The sequence below is a fragment of the Hyla sarda genome, chromosome 3 (assembly GCF_029499605.1).
Source record: "Hyla sarda isolate aHylSar1 chromosome 3, aHylSar1.hap1, whole genome shotgun sequence".
Taxonomy (NCBI): domain Eukaryota; kingdom Metazoa; phylum Chordata; class Amphibia; order Anura; family Hylidae; genus Hyla; species Hyla sarda.
Window position 1 is genome coordinate 76,117,629 of NC_079191.1, and position 16,017 is coordinate 76,133,645.

Consider the following 16,017-nt stretch of genomic DNA (forward strand, 5'->3'; position numbering starts at 1 on the left):
GGGTCTTTCTCTGAGAGGGCCCGCTCCTCATCTCCACATACTTCACGCTCTCCCATCGTACTAGGGGTGCCTCGTCTGACTCTTCCATTGAGTCTTCAGATAGACGTGAGCGTTCCCCTCGTGGGTCCCGCCTCCAATGCTCTCCAATGCTCTAAAGCTGGGGACTTTCTGTGCGCAGCTTCCATGCAGTCAGCCCGTTGTTCTGCCTTTGCTGTGGGTCACCTAGCGGCTCTCCGCCGCTCTATGTGGCTTAAAGCTTGGAATGCGGATGCCGCTTCCAAAAGGTCTCTCACTGAGCTTCTCTTTACGGGGGGCCGTCTTTTTGTCAAACGCCTTGATGAGATTATCTCTGAGGCAACGGGAGGTAAGAGTTCCTTGTTACCTCAAAATAAGGCTCGCCCTACTTCCCAAAGGAAGTCCTTTTCATTTCGGTCCTTTTGGACCTCTGGCTCCAGCAAAGGGTCCGGGCAGGCACCCTTGCGGGACAAGAAGGCTCCCTCGTTCCGGGCACGCCCGTCTTGGAAGTCGTACTCCAACCGGCCTGGCCGTATTGCGCCCAAATCAGGCAACCGCAAACCCACTTCTGCATGAAGTGAGGCCCCCACCCGCGGTTTCTTCTCGGGTGGGAGGTAGTCTCTTGCTTTTTCGAGACATCTGGACCTCACACATTCAGGACTCTTGGGTCAGGGACGTGGTGTCCAACAGTTACCGAATCGGATTCGCCTCCCTTCTGAGGGATCGCTTTTTTCGATCCCGGGCCCCCCGGTCTCTTCCTCTGGCGAAGCAATTTCGAGCGGCTCTCCAGTCTCTGCTTCTCCAGGGGGTTATCGTTCCCGTTCCTCAAGGGGAACGTTTTCGGGGTTTCTATTCAAATCTTTTTGTGGTCCCCAAGAAGGACGGTTCTGTGCGACCAATCCTAGACCTCAAGCGTCTCAACCGTCACCTTCTCATCCACCACTTCCGAATGGAATCTCTCTGTTCGGTGGTGGCATCCCTGAAACAAGGGGAGTTCCTTTCATCGGTGGACATCAAGGATGCCTACCACCATGTGCCAATATTTCCAGGCCATCATCGGTATCTCCGCTTTGTTGTTCCGGAGGGGCACTTTCAATTCGTAGCCCTCCCCTTTGGTCTAACCACGGCTCCTCGGGTCTTTACAAAGATCCTTACGCCAGTGATGGGCCTGTTACGGTCGAGGGGAATCTCGGTGATACCCTATCTGGACGACCTTCTCATCAAGGCTCCAACCAGAGCCCAGACTCTGGAGAATCTCCACACTCGGACTCGCTTCGGGTGGATGGTCAACCGGGACAAGTCAGTCCTCCGTCCTACCCAGTCTCTAACCTTCCTGGTACTTCGATTCGACACTGCCTCTGCCCGAATTATTCTTCCGCTGGAAAAACGTCCGGTCGAGGGTCCGCTCCCTTCGGACCCAGGTATCAGTCTCCATCCGCACTTGTATGGAAGTCCTGGGTCGGATGGTGGCAACTATGGAGGCCGTACCCTTTGCCCAGTTTCATTACCGCCCCCTTCAACTGGCGATTCTCTCTCGATGGAACAGTTCTCCTCTGTCCCTCGATTGTCAGATTGTTCTCCCTCGCAGGGTCCCTCAGTCTCTGCACTGGTGGCTCCGATCCCACCTTCTTCTCCAATGGCGGTCGTTTCTTCCCCTTCACTGGCAGGTTGTTACAACGGATGCCAGCCTGTCGGGCTGGGGCGGCGTGTTCAGGGATTGGACGGTTCAGGGACTCTGGTCTCCCCAGGAGACCTTTCTTTTCCGATAAACATATTGGAATTACGGGCGATTCTTCTTTCGTCTTCTTCATTGGTAGTCTCGTCTTCAGTCCCGTCCTGTCCGCGTCCAGTCGGACAACGCCACGGCCGTGGCGTACATTAATCAACAGGGCGGCACTCGCAGCTCGGCAGCCATGGTCGAGGTGACCAAGATTCTCACCTGGGCGGAGAGCAAGGTTCCGGCCATTTCGGCGATTCACATTCCGGGAGTGCTCAACTGGGAAGCGGACTTCCTCAGTCGGTCTTCACCAGACCCCGGCAAGTGGTCTCTATATCCGGAGGTCTTCGCGCAGCTCTGCGACTTCTGGGGCATTCCGGACGTGGACCTCTTCGCGTCCAGGCACAATCGGAAGATTCTTCCTTTTGTGTCCAAGTCCCGGGACCCTCAGGCTCTGGCCGTGGACGCCCTAGTGATTCCTTGGGCAGGGTTTGCCCTACCCTATCTGTTCCCTCCTCTTCCTCTCCTTCCCAGGGTGCTGAGGAAGCTCAAGGCAGAGGACATCCCTGCCATTCTGGTAGCCCCAGATTGGCCCCAAAGGTCGTGGTACGCCGACGTAGTCAGGCTCCTGGACGACGCTCCACTGTGTCTTCCGCTCCGCCCGGACCTGCTCTCTCAGGGTCCTCTTTGCCACCCCAATTTACAGTCGCTGCATTTGACGGCGTGGCGGTTGTGACCGCGGTTTTGAGGGCCCGCGGGTTCTCTTCCCAAGTCATTCACACCATGCTTAAGGCTCGTAAGCCCTCCTCCGCAAGAATTTACCACTGTACTTGGCGATCTTATTTTCATTGGTGTGAAGCTCAGGACTTCTCCCTGGTAACCTTCTCGGTTCACCGTCTTCTCTCCTTTTTGCAGTCGGGGTTGGAACTGGGGTTGTCTCTCAGTTCACTTAAAGGTCAGGTTTCGGCCCTTGCTGTTCTTTTCCAGCGGCCCCTGGCTTCTAATTCTCATGTCCGGACCTTCCTTCAAGGAGTGGCGAACGCTTTTCCTCCTTATCGGTCACCCTCTCCCCCTTGGGACTTGAATTTGGTTCTGAGTGCCCTCCAGGGTGCACCCTTTGAGCCCCTTTAAGAGGTGTCTCTCCGCCTCCTTTCTTGGAAAGTGGCGTTTCTTGTTGCTATCACCTCCATCCGGAGGGTGTCTGAATTGGCAGCTCTTTCCTGCCGTTCTCCGTTTCTGGTGATCCACCAGGACAAGGTTGTTTTCCGGCCAGATCCTTCCTTTTTGCCTAAGGTGGTCTCGGGCTTTCATCTCAATGAGAACCTTGTCCTCCCGTCCTTTTGTCCTGCTCCTTCTCATCCTAAGGAGTGCTTACTACACAAGCTGGATGTAGTTAGGGCTGTTCGGTCTTATCTCTCCATCACTTCTTCGTTTTGTCAGTGTGATTCCTTTTTCGTCCTTACGGAAGGTTGTTGCAAGGGACAACCTGCTTCCAAGACCACCATTTCTCGGTGGATTCGGTCCGCCATTTCGGAAGCCTATCGCTGTAAGGGGAAGATTGCTCCTTTCAGGGTTGTGGCTCATTCTACCCATTCTGTTGGGGCATCCTGGGCTCTCCAGAATAGAGCCTCAGCCTTGCAGATTTGCAAGGCGGCTATCTGGTCATCTTTGCACACTTTCTCGAGGTTTTACCGAGTTCATACTTTTGCATCGGCTGATGCTAGTCTGGATTGTAAAGTGTTGCAGGCGGCAGTGGATCGGCCGTCTGCCTGACTGCTTATCTGCCCACCCAAGGGACAGCTTTGGTACGTCCCACGGTCTTTGTCCCCCAATGGAGCCGATAGAGAAAAGGAGATTTTTGTTTACTTACCGTAAAATCTCTTTCTCGAAGGATCCATTGGGGACAGCTCCCGCCCTTTCTGGGATTTTCCTTTGGTTCTCTGTCCGAGGGTGTGTTCAGTTATGTTTTTTCTTCTGGTTCTCGGACAGTTTTGGGTTTTTCTTTGACCTGTTGGTCTCCTCCTATTGCTTTGGAACTTAAACTGATTAGCTCAGAGCCTGAAGGCAGGTATATCCTGCTGGGAGGAGCCGACTTTTTTTTATTACCATAATGTCACACTTCCTAGAGACAGCAGCATACACCCACGGTCTGTGTCCCCCAATGGATCCTTCGAGAAAGATTTTATGGTAAGTAAACAAAAATCTCCTTTTTGAACAGTTTTCCTTCTGAGCATGCTCGACAAAAAAAAATATATACATTTTTTTTGTTAACTGAACAATAACGGATACAAACGGATACAAACAGGTAACATCCGTTTGCATCCACTATTGTCCGTTTTTTTTAAAGTCCGTTTTTATTTTGGATGGGAGAACTGGACGGGTCTAGACGGCCATGTGAACGTAGCCTTAATCTGCAGTGCTAAAATGTGCATGTTTGCCACTGTATATTTTAGAGCATGTATAGTGTCTATTAGAAGTCATTATTTTGCTGTTTCTGCAGCAAAATCCACCATAATACAATTTTTTCTGCAGATTTATTGCAAATCTTCAGCATGCCCACAATGCAAATTGTTGATTTTCATTCACTTGAATGAGCACCACATTCTACCTCAGGCCCTTTAAGCTGAAATGTATGGTCAGACCAGCATCATCCAGATGTTAACATGCTGATATTTGCAAGATAAATAGTTTGTACAGGGCAATACGTATTAATAATCTGTTTTCTTTGATATTATAGCGGCAGTGAAGAGGCCCTCTCCAATGAAGACTGTGAGAATGTTTACCACTTGGTCTATTCAGCACATCGGCCTGTTGCGGTAGCAGCTGGGGAATTCCTGCACAAGAAGTTAGTAGATTAAATGCACTGTGTGAAACTTACTGAAGACTAAAAAGTAGTTTAAATGGTTAACCCAAGATTTTAATGCAGTGTTTCTCAACCAGGGATCCTCAAACTGTTGCAAAACTAAAACTCCCATGCTGGAAGTTGTAGTTTTGCAACAGCTGGAGGCACCCTGGTTGGCAAACACTGCTTTAAAGGGGTACTCCGGTGGAAAACGTTTAATTTTTTTATTTTTTAAATCAACTGGCGCCAGAAAGTTGAACAGATTTGTAAATTACTTCTATTAAAAAATCTTAATCCTTCCAGTACTACTTAGCTGGTGCATACCATAGAAATTATTTTCTTTTTGGAACACAGAGCTCTCTGCTGACATCACGAGCACAGTGCTCTCTGGACATTTCTTAAAATGGACAGATGTCAGCAGAGTAGGAGAAAATCCCCATAGCAAACATGCTGCTCTTGACAGTTCCTAAAATGGACAGAGATGTAGGCAGAGAACTCTGTGTTCCAAAAAGAAAAGAATTTCCTCTAGTATTCAGCAGCTAATAAGTACTGGAAGGATTAAGATTTTTTTTAATAGAAGTAATTTACAAATCTGTTAAACTTTCTGGCACCAGTTGATTTAAAAAAATAAAATAAAAAAGTTTTCCACCGGAGTACCCCTTTAATGTATGCACTATCCATAGGACAGAGAAGAATTGTGATATCAGTGGGGATCTGACAGCTATGGTCCCCTACTGATCACAAAAACAGGTGTACCTTGTCCCCTGAGTGAATAGCGCTGCGGCGTTTATGCTCGGCCACCCCCTCTATTTACTCTCTGTGAGACAAGATGGCCAAGTACAGCTCTCCGCTATCTTTAGAAAGTACATTTTCAGATACTGTATTTAAAATCTTAGCGTAAATCCCTTCAAGTAGAGATTTTGTTTTCACTAGTATTGTTATATTGTTATGTTATGTTCTTTTTTCATCTAGATTATTTAGTAGACATGACCCACAAGCTGAAGAAGCTTTGGCTAAAAGAAGAGGACGTAGCAGTCCCAATGGAAATCTTGTCAAAATGCTGGTACTCTTCTTTCTTGAAAGTGAGGTGAGATATTTTGCAATTACTGGAGTTCACTACACATTAGTTTGAAGTCCATGCAAACCCTCCACAATTAAAGACCTTGTCGACTTTTGCTACTTCCCTCCGTTTTACTGTATACAGCTTCTATTCATCTCTGTAATTACAGACTACAAAATAAACCTGAATTCTGATCCTGCAGTGTTAATCTCTTCCATCTGTCCCCTTATTATTTACATCTTATTAGATCAGTGTTTCCCAACCAGGGTGCCTCCAGCTGTTGCAAAACAACATATCTCCCAGCCTTCGGCTGTCCAGGCATGCATGGAGTTGTAGTTTTGCAACAGCTGGAGGCACCCTGGTTGGGAAACACTGTACTAGATGTATGTTAGCAAGAATTGGGGACGGGGTGGAATGAATCATGAATGTGGTATTAGAATATATAGAGATTATTTGTATTATGTCAGCTTGTAGATGCATAGGAGGTAAATACACAATTTTATAGGATTATTTATTTATTTTTAAGACTCATTGGGACTCTAAGAGTTTTTATGTTGTGCACTGTTTTTGAATCTGTACTATGTTGGTTCTCACCTATTTAAAATGTTATGTATTCTATCACAGTTACACGAGCATGCAGCATATTTAGTGGACAGCTTATGGGAAAGTTCTCAAGAACTTCTGAAAGACTGGGAATGCATGGCAGAGCTGCTAGTGGAGGAGCCAGTACAAGGGGAGGAAGGTACTGCTTCATTTATTGGACCAAACCTTGATGTACTCTTATAAATCATTGATAAATATATTGTTGACTATGCATTTTAAAATTACTTTTATCTTGTTAAAACAATGTTTCCCAACCAGGGTGCCTCCAGCTTTTGCAAAACTAAAAATCCTAGCATGCCCGGACAGCCTTCAGCTGTCCGGGCATGCTAGGAGATTTAGTTTTACAACAGCTGGAGGCCCTCTGTTTGGGAAACACTGTGTTAAAGTATAAAATAGTGGAACACACTCGGCCCTGTACTAGCAAACCTATGGTAGAAGATCTTACTAAATAATGCAATTACCACCGTTTTCTCCCATTACTGCATTAAAGTTGGTGATTGGAACAATGACAGCTCCAGTTTTACATAAATGACATTTAGCAATTTGTATTGTTAAATATTACTATGGCTATGTAGTTAATTGCAGGAGATTTATTAAGCCATTTCAAACATCTGCCATATAAATACAGCACTGTCAGGAAGTTGCTTACCGGGATACTTATCGCACATGAATTTTCTTGTATATTCTCAGTGAAGTACAAATCTACATGGGAAGCAACACATTTATATAGACTTAAATGCAGATGTCTATGCTGTGGCAACAGATGTTGGAGGAATAAAAGACAAAGTACTCACACACTGATGCAAATTGAACAGATACCTGTAAGGGTGCATTCATGTTTTTGCAATACAGTTCCAATATCAGGTTTTTGATGAAAAGCGGGTTCCCCTAAACTGTATCAAAACGTGTGTACAAACTTTAACCCATATACGGTTTGAAAAATGATGTCCGGTTGCATCAGTTTTTTAACCTTTTAAGGACTCGGCTTTTTTCCGTTTTTGCATTTTCATTTTTTCCTCATCACCTTTTAAAAATCATAACGCTTTCAATTTTGCACATAAAATTCCATTTCTCATTCAGCTCCATTGGGATACCTCCATAGTTTGGGAAGTATACTCCTTCTCCCCCCGGCACCCCCACTCACCCTCACCCCAAGCTGGTTGAGAATTTGGCCAAGTACGCATTTGAGGCAGTGGGGTCCTCTCTGCTCCCAGCCTTCTCTTCAACCTGGGTTTCAAAGGCCTTATCGGTGTTGGCTTCAAAGCTCCGCCAAGGGCTGTTGTCCGGGGCCTCCCCTGATGATCTGGCCGAGATTGCTCTCCAGATTTCAAAGGCAGGTGAATATTTATGCCAGGTTTCCTTGAGTCAGCTCTCTGTGCGGCTGTCGCGTCCGGCAATCTAGTCGCCATTCGCCGCTCTATGTGGCTGAAAGTTTGGAACGCCGACTCGGCTTCCAAAAAACCCTGACGGAAATGGTCTTTACAGGCGGCCGCCTTTTTGGGAAACGGCTGGACGACATCATTTCTGAGGCTACGGGCGGTAAGAGTTCTTTGCTTCCCCAGAACAAGGCGCGCCGCCCTTCGGCTCGTGGGGGTTTTCGCAAGTCGACCTCCTTTCGCTCCCTGGGCGCCAGCACAAATCGGGTTCCTCGCAAGTTAGGCAGGGCCGGTCATTCAAGCCTCACCCCTCCTGAAAACAGGATAGTCGTTCCAACCGGTTTCCCGAAAAATCAGGAACTCTCAAGCCTTCCTCGGTCTGAAGGGGCGCCCCCACCCGGGACTTCCTCTCGGGTGGGCGGTCGCTTATTCCTCTTTCGGAACGTCTGGTTGGCACAAGTCCAGGATTCCTGGTTTCGGTCTCTGTCCTCCCTTACTTGGACGACCTGCTTATCAAGGCCTCGTCCCGGGTCCAGAACGGGGAGTGTCTCCACATGACCCTGCTGACCCTAACCAGCTTCGGGTGGCTGATCAACAAGGAGAAATCCAATCTATCTCCCTCCCAGTCTCTAGTTTTTCTGGGCCTCCGGTTCAATACCGAGAGCGCCCGGGTTTTCCTCCCTCCGGACAAGCGAAGCGCTCTTCTGTCCGGTGTTCGTCACTTGAGATGCCCTCATCCAGTGTCCATTCGTTCCTGCATGGCAGTACTGGGCAGAATGGTGGCGGCCATGGCAGCGGTTCCGTTTGCACAGTCCCGTTGCCGCCCGCTTCAGTTGGCCATTCTGTCCCTCTGGGACGGATCCCCCGCTGTCCTTGGATCACCGGATCCGTCTGCCCACCTCGGCTCGACAGTCACTTCTTTGGTGGTTCTGTTCTCCTCTCCTTCTGAGCGGCCGCCCGTTTCTACCGTTGAACTGGCTGGTACTGACGACGGACACGAGCCTCCTCGGTTGGGGGAGTGTTCTCCTGGACTGGACGGTCCAGGGCCGGTGGTCCCCTCAGGAAGCCAGGCTTCCCATAAATGTCCTAGAGATCGGGGCAATCTTCTTTTGTCTCCGGCACTGGAAGTCCCTTCTCCGGGGTCGCCCAGTTCGCATTCAGTCGGACAACACCACGGCCGTGGCGTATGTAAACCACCAAGGGGGCACTCACAGCAGTGCGGCCATGACGGAGGTGTCCTAGATCTTGATCTGGGCGGAGCGTATGCTTCCCTCCATATCAGCGATCCACATCCCGGGGGTGGACAACTGGGGGGCGGACCTTCTAAGTCGCTCCTCTCCCGATCCCAGGAAGTGGTCCCTTCACCCGGAGGTGTTCGAGGCCATTTGCCATCGCTGGGGGATTCCGGACGTGGATCTCTTTGCGTCCCGCTTAAACCGGCAGGTTCCAACCTTCTTGGCAAAGTCCAGAGATCCTCTGGCTCTGGCCGCAGACGCCCTCGTCATTCCCTGGTCTCGGTTCACTCTCCCGTACCCGTTTCCGCCTCTTCCTCTCCTCCCCCGGATGCTCAGGAAACTAAAGGCGGAAGGCGTCTCGGCCATCCTTGTGGCTCCGGATTGGCCCTGCCGCTCTTGGTACGCCGACGTGGACGTTCCCTTTCGGCTGCCAGATCACCTCGATCTTCTTTCTCAGGGTCCTCTTTGCCACCCCAATTCACAGCTGCTGCGTATGACGGCATGGCGGTTGAAACCGCGGTGTTGAAGGCTCAGTTTCTCATCTGGGGTTATTCGCACTATGCTCAGGGCGCATAAGCCGTCCTCGGCTAGGTCTCTTACTCCCCCTTGGGACTTGAATTTGGTCCTGAGCGCCTTGCAGTCCATTCCGTTATAGCCTATCCGCGACACTTCTCTTCGGTTCCTTTCTTGGAAGGTCCCCTTTTTGGTAGCTGTGACCTCGATCCGACGGGTGTCGGAATTGGCAGCTCTCTCATGTCAACCTACTTTCCTGATTCTTCATCAAGACAAGGCGGTACTTCGGCCAGTTCCTTCTTTTCAACCGAAGGTGGTCTCGTCCTTTCATCTGAACGAAGATATCGTTCTTCCTTCCTTCTGCCCTGCTCAGTCTCATCCCAGGGAGCGTTCTCTCCACAATCTGGATGTGGTCCGGGCCTTGCGAGTTTACCTTTCGGCCGCCTCTTCCTTCCGACGGTCGGAGTCGCTGTTTGTCCTTCCGGAGGGCAGACGCAAGGGTTTGCCGGTTTCTTAGGCCACCATCTCCAGGTGGATCCGGTCGGCCATTTCTGAAGCATATTGTTCCAAGGGGAAGGATCCTCCCTTCCGGGTTACTGCTCACTCCACTCGCTCTGTGGGGGCTTCTTGGGCGGTCTTTAACAGGGCTTCTGCCATACAGGTATGTAAGGCGGCCACTTGGTCTTCGGTGCACACGTTCACCAAGTTCTACCAAGTGCACACTTCTTCATCCGCCGACGCCTGTTTGGGGCGTAAGGTTTTGCAGGCAGTGGTGGCTCTGCCGTCCGCTTGATTCCGGGTTACGTTGTTTTTTCCCTCCCCGGGGACTGCTTTGCTACGTCCCACGGTTCCTGTGTCCCCCAATGGAGCTGAATGAGAAAAGGAGATTTTTTACACTTACTGTAAAATATTTTTCTCAGGAGCTCCATTGGGGGACACAGCTCCCACCCTGTGTTTTTTATTTGTGGTCTGGGAGTCGGTTGCCTGTCAGTCTGTTGGTTCATTTGTTTTGACTGGGCTCCCTCCTGACTCTGTACTTTTCGGTTCCTCCTATTGCTTTGGGACTAAAAGTCCAATCTCACAGGTGTGTGGCATTGAAAGAGTCTATCCTCCGCGAAGGGGTGGAGATTTGTCTCGTCTACTATTGAAGCGTGAGGCATACTGTATATTCATGCTTGAAACTAGATTCCCTGCTGGAATGAATTACAGAAATGATCTTGCATTCATATATTGAACTTACTCATTGGTTTTTTTCTTTTCCTCTTTTTCTTTTCTTTTATTCATTTTCTTTGTGTAGCCTCCCATTAACTCCAGGTGTGTATGTCATGTTGACCGGAAGGTCACGTGACGCAAAAGCTTGATTTTCAGCATATATAAACTAGCAGTACTCGCAGTAACATGCACCAGGATTAAGGGCTTATGACAGCTCGAAACGCGACGGTGACGTGGGTTTTTTAACCCACCATGCACGTGTGATTTTGTTTGTTTTGTCTATTTTTCTATTTTAATGGAACTTTATTAAAGAATACCTTTTACTTCAAGTGGAGCTGAGATCCCCTTCCCCCTCCAGTCCTTCCTTGAATTTCTAAATGTGACATTCCCCCAAAAACCATTTCAGAAAAACTCTCTCTCCAAAATCCCATTGTTGCTCCTTCACTTCTGAGCCCTCTAGTGCACCCACAGAGCACTTTACATCCACATATGAGGTATTTCCTTACTTGAGAGAAATTGGGTTACAAATTTTAGGGTGATTTCTCTCCCCTTGTAAAAATAAAAAAAACTGGGTCTACAAGAACATGCCAGTGTAAAAAAATGAAGATTTTGTATTTTCTCCTTCACTTTGCTGCTATTCTTGTGAAACCCTAAAGGGTTAACACACTTACTGAATGTCATTTTGCATACTTTGAGGGGTGCAGTTTTTATAATGGGGTCATTTATGGGGTATTTCTAATATGAAGGTCCTTCAAATCCATTTCAAAACTAAACTGGTCCCTGAAAAATTCAGGTTTTGGAAAATTGCTGCTTAACTTTGAAGCCCTCTGATGTCTTTCAAAAGTAAAAACATGGCAACTTTATGATGCAAATATAAAGATGACATGTTGTGTATGTGAATCAAGATATCATTTGGGATGTCCATTTTCCTTTTAAGCAGAGAGTTTAAAAATTCACCAAGAAATGATGCAAGTATCGACGAAAATGTACCACTATGTTAAAATAGAATATGTCCCCAAAAAACTGTCTCTGAATCAGAATGAAAAGTAAAAGAAAACCAGTTATTAATACTTAAAGATCCTTAAAGGGGTTGAAGAGTCTCTGACATCAATCTAACATAGTCCTATGACTAATAAGACATATTTATATCTGTCATACAGAACACATGGTATGTATATATTTTTTCAGCAACCTGCTGGATGGAATTGTGTAGTTGACTGCACTGTTCCATCCAGCAAACCCTGAAGTATACATCCTGAACGAATGCAAATTAAACGTATAAAGGCAGGTTTATTAGAACTGCAGTTTACACAAGTTCTTTCCCCCACATTATCAAAAAACAAGACCATATTAACAGACTTTGATGCACAGCAGGGATACACATTTACGTCTGTTCTTACATTTTACAGGACGTGTTGTATGATGTCTGAATATTCATTTACTGAATATTTTAGGAGGCCAATTAGGAAGAAATTCTAATCCATTATTCTCAACTAAACGGTGCAGTCATTGATCTTATAAAGATGCCAGTGTTTAAGCTGTCACTTCCTGCTGGTTAAACACTGTTTTTTTAGTGTTGTTGTTTTTGGGAAAAAAAATGTTCACTTCAAACAAGTTAAGGAAATAAGAATAAAGCTCTGCTTCTGAATGCTTGTAAACCTCTACGTCAGTGTTCACCAACCAGGGTGCCTCCAACTGTTGCAACACTACAACTCTCAGCATGCCTGGACAGCCAAAGACTGTACGGGCATGCTGGGATTTGTAATTTTACAACAGCTAGAGGCACCCCGGTTGGGAAACACTTCTCTATGTAATAGTGAATAATTCTACAAATATCTAAAGGGAATATTAAAGGTTTACTTCATCCAGAAATAGTGCCACACCTGTCCATAGCTTATGTGCAGTATTTAAAGTGACACTCCAGCACATCGTTAAATTTAACGTTAAGTTATAGTCTAATCTGCTGCCCTGCTTCCCCTCTTGGTGGGTGCTCTGTTTTTACAATAGGATGCCAGCTCTGTTCTTCATGCGTTGCCAATTCTTAGTCCTTGCTGTGTGAACCGGAAGTTACTTCACAAGTGAAACTCTGCAACGCTCATAGTCTCATAGTTACGTTAAGAAAGTGACTTCCAGTCCACTTTCTTAACCGCTTAAAAATACAGCCCTTTTTTGTTATTTTGTATGTTATAATATTTTTCTCATTTTATTTTAACAGAAAAACAAATTGTGGGGTGGAATTCATAAGAAATTGCAAGTTTTGGGGGTGAAAGGGGATGGGGGAGTTTTCAGGACTTGCAGTAAAGTGAGAGGTTCACTATTCTGTGGCTTGGTATTATTACAGCAGTACCCAAGCAAGTTATGTTTACTCAATTTTAGAAATACATAAATGCCACGGTCACCTTTTTCTCCATATGATCTTAGTGGTTAAACCTAGGACTGGGGCTATAATATGAGCTTTATAATGTGTGCCAAGGACTGTTGCCAAAATACAGGATGGATCCTTGTATTTTATTCCAAATTCCAGCCCTGTGCTCTGAATAGGGCTGCAAAAATTGGGTAAATATTCAATGCTTTGGCTGCATCCCTATGTAGTTGCAGGTATTTTCTGAAATATCGAGCACCTGTCCTCCTAGTTCGCGCAATAGTCTGGTCATTTTAGGGTTTTAGAGCAGAATATTGGTTAGCAGGCTTGCAGAGGTTTGCATCGAGCAATCATTGTGACTTCTTTTTCAGTGATGTCTGAGCGGCAGGAGAGTGCACTCATAGAGCTAATGGTGTGCACAATTCGGCAGGCGGCAGAAGCACATCCACCTGTGGGGAGGGGGACTGGAAAAAGGGTAAGTAGTTTGTTTATTACTTAACACAAGTTGCCAAGTTACTTTTTGTGTAACTATTCACAGGTAAGAGTTTTAGTAATGTCCATATCACATCCACTTAGATCAGTGTTTCCCAACCATGGTGCCTCCAGCTGTGGCGAAACTACAACTCCCAGCATGCCCGGACAGCCAAAGGCTGTTCGGGCATGCTAAGAGTTGTAGTCTTGCCACAGCTGGAGGCACCATGGTTGGGAAACACTGACTTAGATTAAATATTTTTTTTTCTTCCAGGTTTTAACTGCCAAGGAGAGAAAAACACAAATAGATGACAAGAATAAGCTGACTGAACACTTCGTTGTTGCACTTCCAATACTGCTATCTAAGGTTTGTCCTGTATTTAATGTCTACATACATACTTGTGATAATGTGTGACAATCTCCTTTGCAAAAAAAAAGTGATCAGTCATGTTGTATTTATTCTCAGTAGTAGACACGTATCAGCTGTTGTTGCTTGGAAAGCTGTGGTCAGATTTATCACTGCAGAGGACATGTAGTATTGCATGACTGCAAAACCTGTCTATGTATTACATAAAGCTAATAAAACCATACACATTACATAATGTGCTGCAACAGCAGATATTGGGGGAGAAAAGGATTGGGTGCTGAGCTTTCAACTTCCAGCGGCGGCGTACTGAACACGGAAGCTTGGAGCTTCCATGTTCGTGACATTGCACCACATCCCCTCCATTCATGTCTATGGGAGGAGGCGTGACGTCGCCATCATGTCTCCTCCCATAGACATGAATGGGAGGGGGCATAGTAGCTGTTGTCGCCAGTCATCCGGCACAGGGCGGAGTTAGCTCTGTGCACCGGATTAGTGGGTTACTGCAGCAGAGATCACAGGGGTCCCCAGCGGCTGTCCCCACCGCGATAAGACATTGGATAGAGGATAAGATGTTTTCCGACAGAGTACCCCTTAAAAGTGAATGGAGCCAATTTTTAATCCTACACGCAACCTGTGTGTGGTGCTGTTTTTAGAGAGAATAAGCTCTGTTTTTCTATTTCTGGACAACTCCTTTAGAGTTGAAACTCTTAACAACTCCTTCAAAGTTGATCGCCACGTCTAAAGTGAAACTAAAGTGCTGCCGGTTAGCTCAGGGGTTGTTCTGCCGCTTGACTGCTCATGCCTGGATCTCAGGCACTGAGCAGTCATTCGGCGATCGAACACCAGAAGGCAGGTAAGGGGACCCTCCTCGTGTCCTGCTACTGTTCGGGACGCCGCTGTTCGAGATCCAGGCATGAGCAGTCAAGCGGCAGAATCATTGATCAATGGTTTCCTATGAGAAAGCATTGATCAATGTAAAAGATCAGTGTGTGCAGTTATAGCCCCCGATGGGAGCTATAACATTGCAAAAAAAAAGTGGAAAAAAAAATTAATAAAGATCGTTTAATCCTTTCCCTAATAAGGGAAAGGGTTATTAGGGTTTTCCCTAATAAAGATCGTTTAACCCTTTCCCCCCCCTTTTCCCATAAAAAAAAGTGGAAAAAATAATAAACATATGTGGTATCGCCGCTTGCAGAAATGTCCGAATCATAAAAATATATAATTAATTAAGCCGCATGGTCAATGGCGTACGCACAAAAAAATTCAAAATAGCGTACTTTTTATATCATGAAAAAATTTATAAAAAACGATCAATAAGTCCAATAAATACAAACTTGATACCAATAAAAACTTCAGATCACGGCGCAAAAAATTAGCCCTCATACCGCCCCATACGCGGAAAAATTAAAAAGTTATAGGGGTCAGAAGATGACAGTTTTAAATGTATAAATTTTCCTGCATGTAGTTATGAAGTAAGACAAAATCAAACCTACATGTGTACATGTATGTTACAAAATGGCATTTTTTCTTCAATTTTGTTGCACAATTTTTATTTTTTTTCTGTTTCGCTGTAGATTTTTGGGTAAAATGAATGATGCCATTACAATGTAGAATTGGTGGCGCAAAAAATAAGCCATCATATGGATTTTTAGGTGCAAACTTGAAAGAATTATGATTTTTTTTTTAAAGGTAAGGAGCAAAAAACAAAAGTGCAAAACCGGAAAAACTCTAAGGGGTACTCCACTGGAACTTTTTTTTTAATATATATATATATATATATATCAACTGGTGCCAGAAAGTTAATCAGATTTGTAAATTACTTCTATTAAAAAATATCTTAATCCTTCCAGTACTTATCTTATTTTCTTCTTTCATTTCCTTTCTGCCTGACCACAGTGCTCTCTGCTGATACCTCTGTCCATTTTAGGAACTGTCCAGAGTAGGAGCAAATCCCCATAGAAAACCTATCCTGCTCTGGACAGTTCCTAAAATGGATAGATATTCAACGAGAAAAGTAAAAAGTCAGCACTGCCGCCTACCAAAAGCCAGAGGTGGTGTGAACTGCAACCAAATGCAGGTTTCCAGGTGTAGCCATGTTCACACGGTGCTCAATTCCAATAGGAACAGAAAGTCCAATACCAAGAAAGAAGCAAGCAGGAGGCACTCGTGGATGCAACATGTAGATATATTCAGGTACGGTCACAGGATGCAACTTGATCTAGATCAGGTTGCATCCTGTGACCG

General features: G+C 46.1%; 1 protein-coding gene across 3 annotated transcripts in view; it reads left to right on the top strand.

Annotated features, from left to right (window-relative positions):
* STAG1 (STAG1 cohesin complex component) overlaps window positions 1-16,017 on the top strand; it is a 167,947-nt gene that overhangs the window by 119,643 nt on the left and 32,287 nt on the right. For all 3 annotated transcript variants that reach the window (XM_056564373.1, XM_056564372.1, XM_056564374.1), the window contains exons 13-17: window positions 4,470-4,577; window positions 5,547-5,661; window positions 6,259-6,376; window positions 13,307-13,410; window positions 13,681-13,773. In XM_056564373.1, coding sequence (XP_056420348.1) covers window positions 4,470-4,577; window positions 5,547-5,661; window positions 6,259-6,376; window positions 13,307-13,410; window positions 13,681-13,773 — 538 coding nt within the window. The remainder of the gene's footprint in view (window positions 1-4,469; window positions 4,578-5,546; window positions 5,662-6,258; window positions 6,377-13,306; window positions 13,411-13,680; window positions 13,774-16,017) is intronic.